Consider the following 13,208-nt stretch of genomic DNA (forward strand, 5'->3'; position numbering starts at 1 on the left):
TATTATTATTATTTTATATTAAATTAATAACTAATCAATATAGAATTTAAATTTGTGAATTGTATTCATAATGATATAAAGAGTTGAATATTTTTAGTTACGTGTTTCAACCCTAACATGAGTATAAAATAATTTAATAAAAAATATTCTATTGATTTAATTACTTTAAATAATTAATTTAATTAGGTGTTTTGTTCTTGATTTATAATATGAATGCAATTAAATGTATAAAACAGTTAAAAGAAAGAAGAAGAGAAAAGAAAAAAAAGGAAACATAAACCTAGGAGAAAAAAGAAAGAAGAAAGGAAAATAAAATAATAAAAAGAACGAAGAAGAAACTAAAGAAGAAAAAAAGAAATAAGAAAGGAAGAAAAAAAATCACATGTTTGGTACTATTTAATTGAAATTTTTAAAAATATCCTCCATAACAAAAAAAATCATGTCTGGTGGTTATTTTTGTCATAGGTACCAAAAATGATACTCCCTCCGTTTCTTCATAGTTGAGGCAAAAATTTTCGGCACGGAGTTTAAGAAATGGATGTTGAATGTGTTAAATAAATAGATAAAAAAAAGTAAGAGAAGGAAAAAAGTAGAGAGAATAAAGTAGAAAGTAAATAAAGTAGAGAGAATAAAGTAAGAGATAGTAAAGTACGAGAGAATAAAAAATTATTATATATAGGGAAATGACTCAACTATGAGGAAATTTTCCAAAATGGAAAAATGACTCAACTATGGAGAAACGGAGGGAGTACTATAAAATAAAGATCAGGTACTATTTATGTGCGAAAGTGAAAGATCAAGTATCATTTATGTAGTTCACTCTAAAACTAATATATATATAAGTGAGACTCATATTAGTTTAAGTGAGACTCATATCCAAGCCTCCTAGCTCAACTAGTTGAGAAGGGATGCAAGGATATGGCGCCATCCAGGAGGTCGTGAGTTCGAATCCTGGATGGCGCAACCTGGGATTAATTTCCTTGTGAGCTCAAGGCTTGTTGCCTTGGGACTTTGCAAGCGTACAGACCTGGACCTGTCTGAGGGTAGTCAACTTACATGCCCGGGACCCGCCTGAGGGTAGTCAACTTACGAGCCAAGAGAAGGCTAGTTCGGACGTGACTACGAGGGGCTGAGGCCTGAGGGTAGTCAACTTACGAGCCAAGAGGAGGCTAGTTCGGACGCGACCACGAAGGGCTGGGGTGAGCTAGTTCGGACGTGACCACGAGGGGCTGGAAGAGGCTGGTTCGCTTGCCAATGTATCTCGAACTCTGTTGTGTGTGTGTGTGAAAAAAAATGAGACTCATATTCCACTAACTTATTCAATTCACTTTTATTTACATTTCTTAAAACTCGTGTCATAACTAAATAGGACTCTTATTCGGGGACGAATGGAGTAGTTCATCTCATTAATAATAATAACAATCAACAATAAAAAAAATTTAAATTTGTAGATTCTAAATTAGTAACTATTAACTTTTAATCTTTAGAAATTAAAAATAACTAATTAAATGTTAAAAATTACATATACTCTCTAGCTACTATTAAATATTGAAATTTACAAAAAACTACTCCTTAATTTGATTATAAAAAATTATGTAAATTGCTTCTCAAATAGACCTTAATTACTAGTAGCTCGTAAAAAATTAGTAATTCAACTAGGGGAAAGTCGTTTATGCTCAACTATTGCCTTGTTTTTTTTATCAAATTGTGTCACGGTGTCACCATCTAAAGAAATTGACGTGACAACATATAGTAGTAGGACTGAAGTGTTATATTTTCAAAAGTATACGACGTTTTATTCTTTTCTATTATGACTAATCGGGTTCAGGCTGCTAAAGCGTATGAGTGTTAATTATTCCACTAATTTTAGCAATAGTAAACTTTGAGTAATGACATAATATTCTAGGAGATAGATTATTTTGTGTGCTAAAGGAAAAAATATATTTTAATATGTTTTAGCTATTCCCAATATGCTTTTGGTGAAAATTTTTCTCCATAGTTATTAAAATCATAACTTCTTCACTGAAAAATACGGGAGCTAGTGCCGTATATTGATATACTTCCTTCTTTCCACAAAAATATACGCTCTTTATTTTTTAATATGTCTCACAAGAATATACATTTTTTATTTTGGAAATTCTATTATCTCTAACGAGACAGAACCTATTCTCCACTAGTAATAATTTAATTACTTTTCTTTTCATCTCTCTTACTTTATAAATTATGCATTAAAACTCTATTTAATCAAACACTTCTATGGGACTGAACATAGTGACTACTCTCTCTGTTCTACAACAATATGCATTATTTCCTTTTTAGTTCGTCTCACAAGAACATGCACTTTTGAATTTTAAAAATTATTTTCTTTCTAATTCGGTAGAACTCATTCTCCACTAATAATATTTTAATTATTTTTTTTCTATTTCTTTATTATTTTACTATTGTATGCATGTTCTGGTGGAACGAGAGATTATTAATTAATATGGAGAAAATGAGCTTTGATTCTAAAAGTCAAGTCCTCCTTTATAGGAGTAGTTTTTACATTTAAAAATACAAAGAAGCATAGTTGTGGATCTGAGCAGCAATGTGAGTATATAATATGTATGTGCAGAGAATAGAGAGAAAAACAGAAAGGGAAAGAGAGAGAATCATGGAAAGGGAGAAGAAGAGGAAAAGAGCGGCCAAATCGGAGGCTAGGAAGGCCGGCGACAAGATGAAGATCAAATCAAGAGATCCGATTGAGGAGGGGGAGGTTTCCGCCGCCGCTGAGGTTTCTCCTCCGCCGACGGAGGAAGAGGTGGAGGAATTCTTCGCCATACTCAGAAGGATGCGAGTCGCCGTCAAGTATTTTGAGAACGAAGCTTCTAACAATAATAGTAGTAAAATCGGCGCCACCGAGCCGCAGAGCTCCACGTCATCGGCGGCGGCGGCGGACGGCGGTAAGAGTGCGGTGGCGAAACTTGAATTGGATCTCAACGCCGCGCCGGAGGCGGAGAGTAGTTTAATTTAGTATAGATTTTTTCTGATTAATTAACTTTTATCTAAGCTTAATAAATAATGGAGTAATTATGTACAGCCTGCCTGAGCCGGACGATCGATCTTTGGCTTCACAATACTAATGGCTTTTTTATTTTATTTTTTTTTGGGAAATGTTTTGATTGACATTTTCTTGGTGAGATGTCAAATATTTTGTCTTCGTTGAAATTTCTAATTCAGTGGCAGACAGTCATTAATATTCTCCACCAAAGCAATCATAGGGTTCTAAATTCTAATCTGTTGAATTAGTACTCTGTAGGTTACAATGGATTAGTTGTTTAATAAATTAATAATTTATTTATTAAAAGTGAAAGTATATTTAAATTTGATAAATCAACAAGTTTTGAATTTAGCTAAGCATAAAACAATGCTTGAATACTAAAAAGGTTTTCTTTGCGTTAGAATTAGATTCGAAATTGTACATTGACGAAAGAACAACTATGTGGAAAATACTATTTCAGTCTCACAATAAGAGTCACATTTTGTCATTTCAGTCTGATCTACAATAAGATTTACATTTTACATTTATCATATATGATAAGTAGGTCTCACATTTCACTAACTCACTTCATTCACATTTTATTATAAAACTAATATAAAAAAGTGGATCTCAAATTCCACTAACTTTTGCAGTCAACTATTCTTTATATTTCTTAAAATATGTGCCTACATCAAATGTGACTCCTATTGTATGAGACGGAGGGAGTAAAATATTTAAAAATTTACACGAAACTACTGTGGCTTCCAGTCTATTGAAGCATGTTCAAAAATCCAAGAAGTAATTATTTATCTTACTAGTACTCCTTTATCAAAATTATTGATTCACAAATTGAGCTTTAGAGCATCCGTAGCGGTGACACCATGCCGTCCGTCCGTGCCAGCGGCGCGGCGCACCGCTGCGCTCTTGCCGCTAACGTGGCGCTGCTCGATGCATCCAGCACGTCTGTGCCAGCGAGCAGCACACGTGTCAACGCCTGATTGGCCAACGGCAATGCCGTTGAAATTTCCTTTTTTAAAAAAATTGGATTTTAATTAAAAAATCTGATCAAAAAATATATTTTCCCACTTTTCAAAAAATTATATCCGTTTTCTCCCCACTTTTAATTTATTTTTCAATTTTTTCCCCAAAAATTCACATTTTCATCTATAAATACCCACACTTCCACACAAAAAATTTTACACCACACTACACAATTCTCATCTAAATTCTCTCATTTCCATTCTTACAATTCTCAATTTTTCTTTCACTCTTACAACAAAAAAATGTCCGGCTCCGGCGATCACCCCTCCGACTCCCGCGGTAGGAACCACGAATGGTTCGGCTTGCAACCATTTCCTGTTCCGGAAACGGAATTTTCGGCCCCTCCTCAAACCCAAAGTTCGCAAGCTCCGGGTGGCTATCGGCCTTACCCGGTGGACGACCAAGATGCCCCCGATGGGCAATACGGTTGGAGATGCTCTAAATGACTTTTCAAAGTTTGATATTTGTGAAATATATTCCTTAGTTTTTGGACCCCAATAGCAATAAATAAAGATCGTTTTTTTTAAATTACAATTCACTCACTCTACGGTCTACACTCATAAAAAGGAGAAGAAGAAATAAAATATAATAATAATAAAAGATAAATCAATTTTCCGATATTTATATAATATAATACCCTCTCTTTTTATATGGAATTTATATTTATATTAACATAAATTAGGAGTATTTGATTTGAGCTAAAATTATCATCTTCTTTTCTTATCCACAAAATCGGAAGTTGAGTTCACCACCCAAACCCCCCTCTCTCTCTGCTTCTCTCATGGCTATGGCAATTACAAGTAGTAGCAGCCGAATCCTGTGCAGCAGGAAGCCATGGAACGACAGCGTATCTCCTTCATTGCCTCACCGTACCAGAGCATCACCTTTCACTGTCTCCGCGAGCCCGAAGAAGAGCTCCAATTCCTCCCCCAGAACCGGGAGATTCGACAGTAAGAACCGACGCAGCGGCCCTGTCATCACCAAGGAACAAGAGCAGCTAGAGGAATTCATCCAAGGTACGCCTGATATTGGCGCCGTCGATGACGGATTCGTGATGCCGGAGCTCCCAGGGGATAAGCCTAGCTTCTGGGAAGGCCCTCAGTGGGACGGCCTAGGGTTCTTCGTTCAGTATATGTGGGCTTTCGGTATCCTTTTCGCGGTACTTCTCTTGTTTGTTTCTCTATTTTACATCCATTTCTCGTTATTTTGCACAATTATTGATTGTGAATCAAGCACTAATGTTATATTGTATTCGTCTTAGGTTTTGATTTGATACCAATTTAATTGTACTATAACTCTTATTAAGTTTTGTAGTCCCTCTATCTATCAATTGTAGCAAATGTGAGAGCATTCGTGGTTGTCTAGCTTCATTTCATTTTTGAGATCTTTTTGGATGCTAAGTCCGCGTTGGTAGGGGGAAACTAAACTCATGTCGGCTTAGGTATGATGCTCGTATGTATTGCTAAACCTTTTGAGGAGGTGGATTGAGGATACATCTGGATAACTTGGTAGTGTGAACTGTGATGGATGTATGGTGTTCCGTTTGGATCCTAGTATCGGATCAGGAATCAGACTTGGTTTGAATTTCAGTTGGATTAGAAGAGACTTACTTTAATGTTGGATCCATGTTTCAATTCCTTGATTTTGGAGTGAGATGTGTCTAGTGATTGCCTTCTTAGTGCCTAAAAGGGCTTAGTCCCATGAAGTCTGGTGACGAACAGCATAACATATGTCGTGCCGAACTTGAGAGTAGTTCTCTACTTGATGAACATGTGCCTGTCTTATATAGACTGTATCCAAGTTGTTTGCTGATGCGTTTCTTCGAATTTAAACCTCATTCTCCAAGATATTCTCTGCGGAGTTTGATGCTGATTGTGGTAGGTTTTTTTTTTGCAGTTAATCGCATGTGGTGTTGCTGTTGCTACATATAACGAAGGGGCGACAGATTTCAAGGACACTACTGTATACAAGGAATCAGTTCAATCCAGAGACCTTCTAGATGAACCAGATGCATCGAGCTCAGATGTGTTCGAGTCTAATCCAACAGAACAAGCACCTAGTTTGGAGTAGTATGTAAACATTTGATGCTAAAAGTTGTAACAAGATAAGACAACAAAGAAACATATGTATCTTGGAGGTATGTAAAGCCCCTGATGTCTTATGCATTCCCTGTCATATTCTTACATTAATATTAAGTACCAGATTGTATTGAACTCTCTGCGCTTAATCACAAGCAAATAAAGAGTATGATATATCACACCAAATAAACTACTCCTATATCATTGTAAAAAGAAAATTGCAGCCATTATCAGCATCAGCACCCGAGTTTCCGCCTCTATCCTCACCTCAGCATTATTATGATAGGCGAAGCTCACAAACCGTGGCCTAGGCGATCCTGTGCCCATCGGAGAAGCTGAAATCCCCCACAGAAACAAGTCATCAAACACAAGTAATTCAGTGATTAAAACCAGCACAAGTCTGCTTGAAGATAACCATTCATTTCCAGTGGTGATTTCAGTAAGTTCCATACCTTTAGCTCTTGAGTTCGGGTTGGCCGCAACGGAAGCATTAGTGTGAGGAGACGGAGAAGGCAACAAAACTCCTAAATGACAACCAACATATCTCAGTGGGAGGAAACAAAAACATGAAATTATATCAATATGAATGTACCTGGGCAGGTAGTAGGGCTGATATTGAGTTTGCAAAGGAGGGGTAGCTGAAGAGCGAGGGTGGTGTTGATCGGCAGAGGCAACTCGGGGCCGGAGTTGTCAAGCAGCACGCAGAGGCACGTGACGTTGTGCTTGTAGAGCTTCTCGACGCTGTCGCAGCACTTGCGGACCGGAGCAGGGGTGCTGCCCTGCACGAAGGGGGCGCATGGGGATAGAGGCAGCAGGCTCGGCCCACAGTCTGCGACCGTGTTGAGGGCGGCCGCGGGCGAAGGTGCGGATATGAACAGGAGGAGGAGTAAGATGGGGAGAGGATGGTGAGGAGGCATTTGCTTCTTATTTTTTTGGTGTTCAAAATCAAATCTGGATGATGATGGGAGTTACTGTTATGGTGATTGATAAATAGGTGAGAGTGCATTGCATGAGCATGATCAAGATCAACTGCAGAGTCATGGTGTGTGTGATGATTCCATTTTCAGTTTATGTTTGAATGTCATGCATTTGGAATTACAATTGTTGGTCATACAAACTTGATTTACGTAGGTCGAGAATGTTCATAGATGGTTTGCCAAACACAATAATCTATGTTTATTAAAAAGAGAAATGGCGAAAAAAAATCATAAAGTTTGATTAATTTTGTAATTTTCAAAAATGGCAGTTTTATCAAATTTTGACATTTTTGTAGTAATTGTTTTATAACAAAACGTTCTAGAGTAGGAGTACTATGTATCTGAATTCATTAACACAATATGTTCATACGTAAATAAATTTAAAATTAGATTAACTAAAAGAATTAACATCATTCAACTGAACATTTTCTCCATATATGGAATCATGTGACAATGGTTAAAAATGACAAAGTTATAAGTAGAATCAGCCGGTTTCAAAAATTGTACTATAACTAACCACAAAATTGACAAATTTATAATTTTTCTGACGTATTAAAAATTAAGTTAAATAATTTTCTTAAAACAAGTGCTTTAAACTGAATGTTCGCAGAGTGAAAAAGGAAAGCCACTAAATTCATTCAATAATTAAAGATTCTGCTACCCAAACACAATTCTAGAGAGACAGTGTCAGATCAAAGCTTAATCTGATAACTTATAGTACTCCTTTATCTTTATTAATTAAAGATTAAATCATGACTAAGTAAAGCCTGATATCCTAATGCAACTAATATATCTTTCAAATTTTGCACTTATATCTTCCACTAAATATACTTTGACAATGTATATATTGCACGGTCGATTCAAAGTTTCCAACTGTTATGTGATCTTATATAATCTCTTCTCCAAATAGGACAAATGTTTGGTTTATAAGCTTAATTTCAATTAAAAGTCATTTTTAAGCTTAGACTACTATAGCTAGTTATTGCTCGAGATTAAATATATTACTATTTAAGTAACTAACATAAAGTCGTTGTAGTATAGTGGTAAGTATTCCCGCCTGTCACGCGGGTGACCCGGGTCGATCCCCGGCAACGGCGATATGTTGATTTTTTTTATTAAATTAAATACTTTTGTTTAATTTCTTATTGCAAATTGAAGAAGTATTCTATTTTTGATACTAGCAACTTATTCTGATACGATATATTTTGGCTCAAAGAAAATACGAAATACCCATGAAATAATGTTGGGTATATCTGCTGGCCTATTTCCTCGGTCTCCATCGGCGGCGCAAATTGGGCGGCGCCGCTTCCTTTCTGAATTCTCCTTCTCCTCTCCGTCGTGGTATAATAACAAAAGTGGATTGAGATTGAAGCCAATGGCCTCAATTTCGACAGAGGTAGAAAAACCGCGGAAACCCTGGCTTTTCGTCGGCCTCGGCAATCCCGGGAAGCGCTACAGCGACACTCGCCACAATGTCAGCGTAACATAGCTTGTTGCATACGTATAGTGATGGATAATAGTTTTATTGATTGAGGCTTTTTGTGTTGTGAACAGGTCGGATTTGAGTTGATTGACTATATAGCTGAAGCAGAGGGGATTTCAACCAGCTCCATCTCCTTCAAATCTGCTTTTGGGAAAGGTTTTGAGTTTTTCTTTGTTTAATTAACATTTCAGCTTTATCTCTGTAACTCATGAATATTGTGTTTCTTTGTTTGGGAGCCTAATTTTGACAACTTTGTCTTGGAATCTAAGTAGACACAATCTACCTCTTAATCAAAGATGATTAGTATCTTGAGGATTCAACTGGTGTTGGTAATTGAAGAGAAACATCGATTAGTTTCAATATATATGACTCAGGTGATAGCTTTTTATGTGGTTAGGTTTTATTGGTGATGTTCCAGTTATGCTTGCTAAACCACAGACTTACATGAATGCTAGTGGTGAGTCTGTAAGTTCACTCCACATGTCATGCTAATTATTCAAACGTAATCTTTGCCAAGGGATCGAATGGTTGATTTACTTATTCTTGTCTGCAGGTTGGTGCTCTCGTTTCATATCATAAGATCCCGTTGGATCAAGTTCTCGTGGTTAAGTATCTGCAAACTGCAGCAATTTGTTACCTTCGTAATTTTGTGAGCACTAAGCTGATGAATGTTGTCATTTCAGATGTTCGATGACATGGATCTGCCTTTTGCGAAGTTGAGACTACTACCTAAAGGCGGACATGGAGGACATAATGGGTACTCATATATCCCTGAGTTAGTTGTTTACATTTTGTGCACAGTAGCACTTTTCCAGTTCTTGAAAACAGTAATGTAAGAGCGAATCCCCAGCTGAAACATTTTAAATAAAAAATTAATTTACTTTTATAGTATTGCTTAGCATTTTCCCTCCAATCTTTAATTATCATGTAGTACAGTAGCAAGTAGGTGCTCTTATGATGGAATTATTAAGATTTAGACATTCTATTTCTTGATTCATATAGTTTCTTTGATTATCATGGATATGGCAGTTTGTCATGCCTTATGTGTAACTTGCTCTCCAGATTGTGATTGCTCAATCCTTGTCTAGAGTCCTTTCAGATTAAAGCCTAAATTGAACTAGCTTTCCCTAGCTAATTTGATAGCCCAAATCCAACTAGCTTTCCCTAACTAATTTGATTACCCAAATTCAACTTGCTTTCCACAGAGTCCTTTTCTATGTTTTGATTGGACTTGTATTACATTGATGTGCTCAATTTGCTCTGAATCTATTGGTTTTGCAGGATGAGAAGTATTATAGCTCACCTCAAAGGTAGTCGGGATTTTCCTCGCTTACGGATAGGTAATTCCCACAGTTAAATACCTCTTTTGCGAATTCCTAGTTTCTGACAATAAAAATTATATTACTCACTGATTGGATTCTGATAGGCATCGGAAGGCCTCCGGGGAAGATGGACGCTGCAAACTTTGTTCTCCGCCCTTTCAATAGACAAGAACGCGAAGAGGTATGCTTGTTTATGTTGTGAGAAGTATCAGTTAGTTTATTGAAACAGAGAGTAGATGGTTACAACATTCTTTCCTCATATTCCCAGCTGGATTTCACATTCCAAAATGGCTTGGAAGCTGTTCGAATTCTTGTGCAACAAGATTTCAACAGAAGCGCAACCTTTGTAAACAGCGCCAAATCACTGACTAACACATCGTAATGAGTTGATTCTTTTCTGATTGAAGAACTTAATTTGAGATGGGAACTTGCTTGGACAGAGCAGATTCAAGTACCTTACAATCAAGATGATTACTCATTAGTCATTACCATTCTTTGGTCATTTTATTGGTTACTTTGTCGGAATATTGAACAGATTTACTATTATTTTGGATTGTCCCTTATTTTCCATTGGATCATTTATGATTTTTAGCTGCTATGTTTTTCGATTTGTTTTCTGTTAGTTAAACATTTTAGGAGAGTGTTTGTTTGCAATTTATGATCTAGCACCCAAATTGAAACTCTAAACTTTTATCTTCTGGTTTTGGGATTTGGGTTGCTCAAGATTTTCACTGTTGTGTGACTAAGTATAATTATTTCAAGATTTTTCAGAATTAAAAAAAAAGAAGGTAAATTGGATAGATATTAGTTAGTTGCTCAAATATCAGATCAAGATTGACTAGTTTTCATATCACATAATGCTATCATTTCACCAAACGCAGTCACAATAAATCTAAGTAGCTTTAAGGTACTAAAAATTGGATGATCCAAACCAGAAATATAAAATGAATGTTAAATTCAAAGTACATTGCACAAATTAGCTAAAATGCAAGGGCAGTAGCCACCACAAACATCAACAGAATAAAATGTGATTGAAGAGATGAAGAGGCGCTCTTTTTACTAGGATGGACAGCAGACGGGGCTGGAGCTGGAGCTGGAGCGACAGTATCCGGGGTATCTATTACTGGGCTTGGGCTTGGGCTTGGGCTGGGTGTGCGTTGAGTGACCCGAATGTCGACCCTCTGACCGGCCTGGCAATGGCTCGGCAGACCGCAGATGAAGTAGTAGTGGCCTGTCTTCGTGATGGGGAACGAGTCATTGCCGGTAGCCCACACGATGCATACGGAGCGGTTGAGTTGCACGTGTTGAAGTTCTTGTGTGTCACTCTCACTACGTTGTGGAATTCCTTCTTGTACTCGAACACTGGATTTTGTTGCCAAGGTCATAATTGTCAATTCCATAAATCCAAACTACTAGCACTAACCTATTTTCACTTTAGAAATCTCATAATTTGGACTTCATAGTGAAGTTCATGATACCCAAGTTCCTTGATCCTTATACATGGGAATATTAAGCAATTTGTGTGTGTGTGTGAGAGAGAGAGAGAGACTTACAAATGGTGTCACCAACTTGGAAATTCTTTGAAGCAGTCCAAGAATTGTAATAGGTAGAAGTAAGATTAATGTTGGTCCAACCAGAAGATTCACCAACTTTTGTGAACAACTCCACCATTGCAAATTTTAACAATCATAACCATCAACATCAACAAATATTTCAATTTTCCACCCATTTTCAATTACGTACACCAGGTTATTTGTTATCAAGAATTTATGTAACCCTAATGAAAAAACTATTGTTAGGTGTATAGGTATATATAGATAGAGAATGACTGATTGAGATTCGATTGATTTTAAAATTGGAAATCTCGCATTCCAAATCTCCCATTCATTTACTCATTATTAGCTTACCTTTTCTAGTTGACATTATTTTGCAAATAATCACGATTTCAAAAATATTTATTTTGACTCCTTAATACGTAACCTAGTTTCCATTTTTCATTTTTTTCCCATCTCACATTTAAAAAAAATATCTCCTAATGTGGCATATTTTGATATTTTCACATATCTTATGATTATAAACCTGACATATATATTTTCATTAAAATTTCGGTTTATTTGTTAATGAGTCATGATTGCGGTTCATTTAAATACTCTGCTGCAATAAAACGTCCTACTAGTTGTTTGAGTCTTAATAATGTAACAAGGGGAAAATAGTGAAATATAGTACGTACAGTACGTATTAATTTTATAAAAAAGCATACGTAAATGAAATAATAGAATATATTTTCTATTTATCATTTATGATAAAAATAAAATGTGAGCGGGAAAGTACTAATTATTTCTTTCTTCTTCACTAACATAACCCAATCTTCCTATTTATTTCTACTCCCATTTATTACACTCACATCACATGACTTAAATATTTTTTATTGTATGAGTCCGAATTATTTGAAATATATTTAGAAAAAAATTGAAAAAATACGAAAAGTCTTCCGAAGTAGAAAAATGGAATTTCATATATAAATTTTTTTTTCAAGAATTTTAATGCTACTATTTATTTTTTTATCATAAATAATTATTACTATTACTTCCGTCCAAATCAAAGTGACATGTTTTTTTGAAACTTTTTATTTAAAGTGCCACATATCTCAAAACTTTGTCGATGACACTTTGATCAACTGTCTTTGACATAATAACGAGTCCTCTATATGCCAAATATACAGTTTTGCTCTTTTAAGGTTCTTCTAGAAAATAATAAAGATAATATAAATACGTGAAAAAAAATTGTCAAATAAGACAAAAAAAAATACTTTTTTCATCCCACAATAAAAGTCTTATTTTGCAATTTTCGTTCGTCCAAAAGACAAAATAAAGTACTCTCCGTCCCACAATAAGAGTCTTACTTTGCCCTGTTCGTTCGTCCCACAATAAGAGTCATATTTCACTTTTATCATAAATGATAAATAAACTCCACATTCATCAACTTATTCCACTCATATTTTATTACTCCATAAAACTAATATATATAAGTGGGACTCACACCCAACTAACTTATTCAACCCATTTTTCTTTAAAGTTCTTAAAACCCGTAGCCAAACCAAATAGGACTCCTATTGTGGGACGGATGGAGTATTTTTTATTTTCCAAAAACTCAAAAATTACAATTAAAGAAAAATTCGATAAAAAATGACCTTGATTGAAATCTGGTTCTTTATGTCAGATGATACGATACTCGTCATTTGGTTGATGAACGATGAGAAATTTGCTTATGAAGAATGATAGAGAATCTCGA

At 35.7% G+C, this 13,208-nt stretch overlaps 3 protein-coding genes across 4 annotated transcripts; 2 read left to right on the plus strand and 1 right to left on the minus strand.

The window, feature by feature from the left end:
• Positions 1-4,742: 4,742 nt before the first annotated feature.
• LOC121761518 lies at positions 4,743-6,270 on the plus strand. The gene is made up of 2 exons (XM_042157159.1): positions 4,743-5,216; positions 5,954-6,270. Exons 1-2 carry the CDS (start codon positions 4,839-4,841, stop codon positions 6,125-6,127), a joined length of 552 nt encoding a protein of 183 aa, XP_042013093.1. The 5' UTR covers positions 4,743-4,838; the 3' UTR covers positions 6,128-6,270.
• LOC121761517 (non-specific lipid transfer protein GPI-anchored 10-like) lies at positions 6,185-7,326 on the minus strand. Of its 2 annotated transcripts, XM_042157158.1 has the most exons (3): positions 6,728-7,326; positions 6,588-6,659; positions 6,185-6,470 (listed from the first exon to the last, which is right to left on the minus strand). In XM_042157158.1, exons 1-3 carry the CDS (start codon positions 7,050-7,052, stop codon positions 6,337-6,339), a joined length of 531 nt encoding a protein of 176 aa, XP_042013092.1. In that variant the 5' UTR covers positions 7,053-7,326; the 3' UTR covers positions 6,185-6,336. The 2 variants fall into 2 exon arrangements, with proteins under 2 accessions (XP_042013092.1, XP_042013091.1); XM_042157157.1 differs by having other exon boundaries at positions 6,185-6,659.
• A 960-nt stretch (positions 7,327-8,286) lies between these two features.
• Positions 8,287-10,508, plus strand: LOC121760079 (peptidyl-tRNA hydrolase, mitochondrial-like). Its single transcript, XM_042155680.1, has 8 exons — positions 8,287-8,586; positions 8,667-8,751; positions 8,993-9,060; positions 9,149-9,199; positions 9,279-9,352; positions 9,877-9,935; positions 10,022-10,098; positions 10,186-10,508. Exons 1-8 carry the CDS (start codon positions 8,353-8,355, stop codon positions 10,297-10,299), a joined length of 762 nt encoding a protein of 253 aa, XP_042011614.1. The 5' UTR covers positions 8,287-8,352; the 3' UTR covers positions 10,300-10,508.
• Positions 10,509-13,208: the final 2,700 nt, after the last annotated feature.

This window comes from Salvia splendens, chromosome 13 (assembly GCF_004379255.2).
Source record: "Salvia splendens isolate huo1 chromosome 13, SspV2, whole genome shotgun sequence".
NCBI lineage: Eukaryota > Viridiplantae > Streptophyta > Magnoliopsida > Lamiales > Lamiaceae > Salvia > Salvia splendens.

What these genes read in the sequence shown, in the direction of transcription:
- LOC121761518 (XM_042157159.1), top strand. Translation starts at nt 4,839, where the DNA reads ATGGCTATGGCAATTACAAGTAGTAGCAGCCGAATCCTGTGCAGCAGG. An exon ending in CTTTCGGTATCCTTTTCGCG is followed by an intron (nt 5,217 to 5,953) that starts GTACTTCTCTTG and finishes TTTTTTTTGCAG; the next exon opens with TTAATCGCATGTGGTGTTGC.
- LOC121761517 (XM_042157157.1), bottom strand. Translation starts at nt 7,052, where the DNA reads ATGCCTCCTCACCATCCTCTCCCCATCTTACTCCTCCTCCTGTTCATA. An exon ending in CAGCCCTACTACCTGCCCAG is followed by an intron (nt 6,660 to 6,727) that starts GTACATTCATAT and finishes GTTGTCATTTAG; the next exon opens with GAGTTTTGTTGCCTTCTCCG.
- LOC121760079 (XM_042155680.1), top strand. Translation starts at nt 8,353, where the DNA reads ATGTTGGGTATATCTGCTGGCCTATTTCCTCGGTCTCCATCGGCGGCG. An exon ending in TGAATGCTAGTGGTGAGTCT is followed by an intron (nt 9,061 to 9,148) that starts GTAAGTTCACTC and finishes TCTTGTCTGCAG; the next exon opens with GTTGGTGCTCTCGTTTCATA. An exon ending in TTTTCCTCGCTTACGGATAG is followed by an intron (nt 9,936 to 10,021) that starts GTAATTCCCACA and finishes GGATTCTGATAG; the next exon opens with GCATCGGAAGGCCTCCGGGG.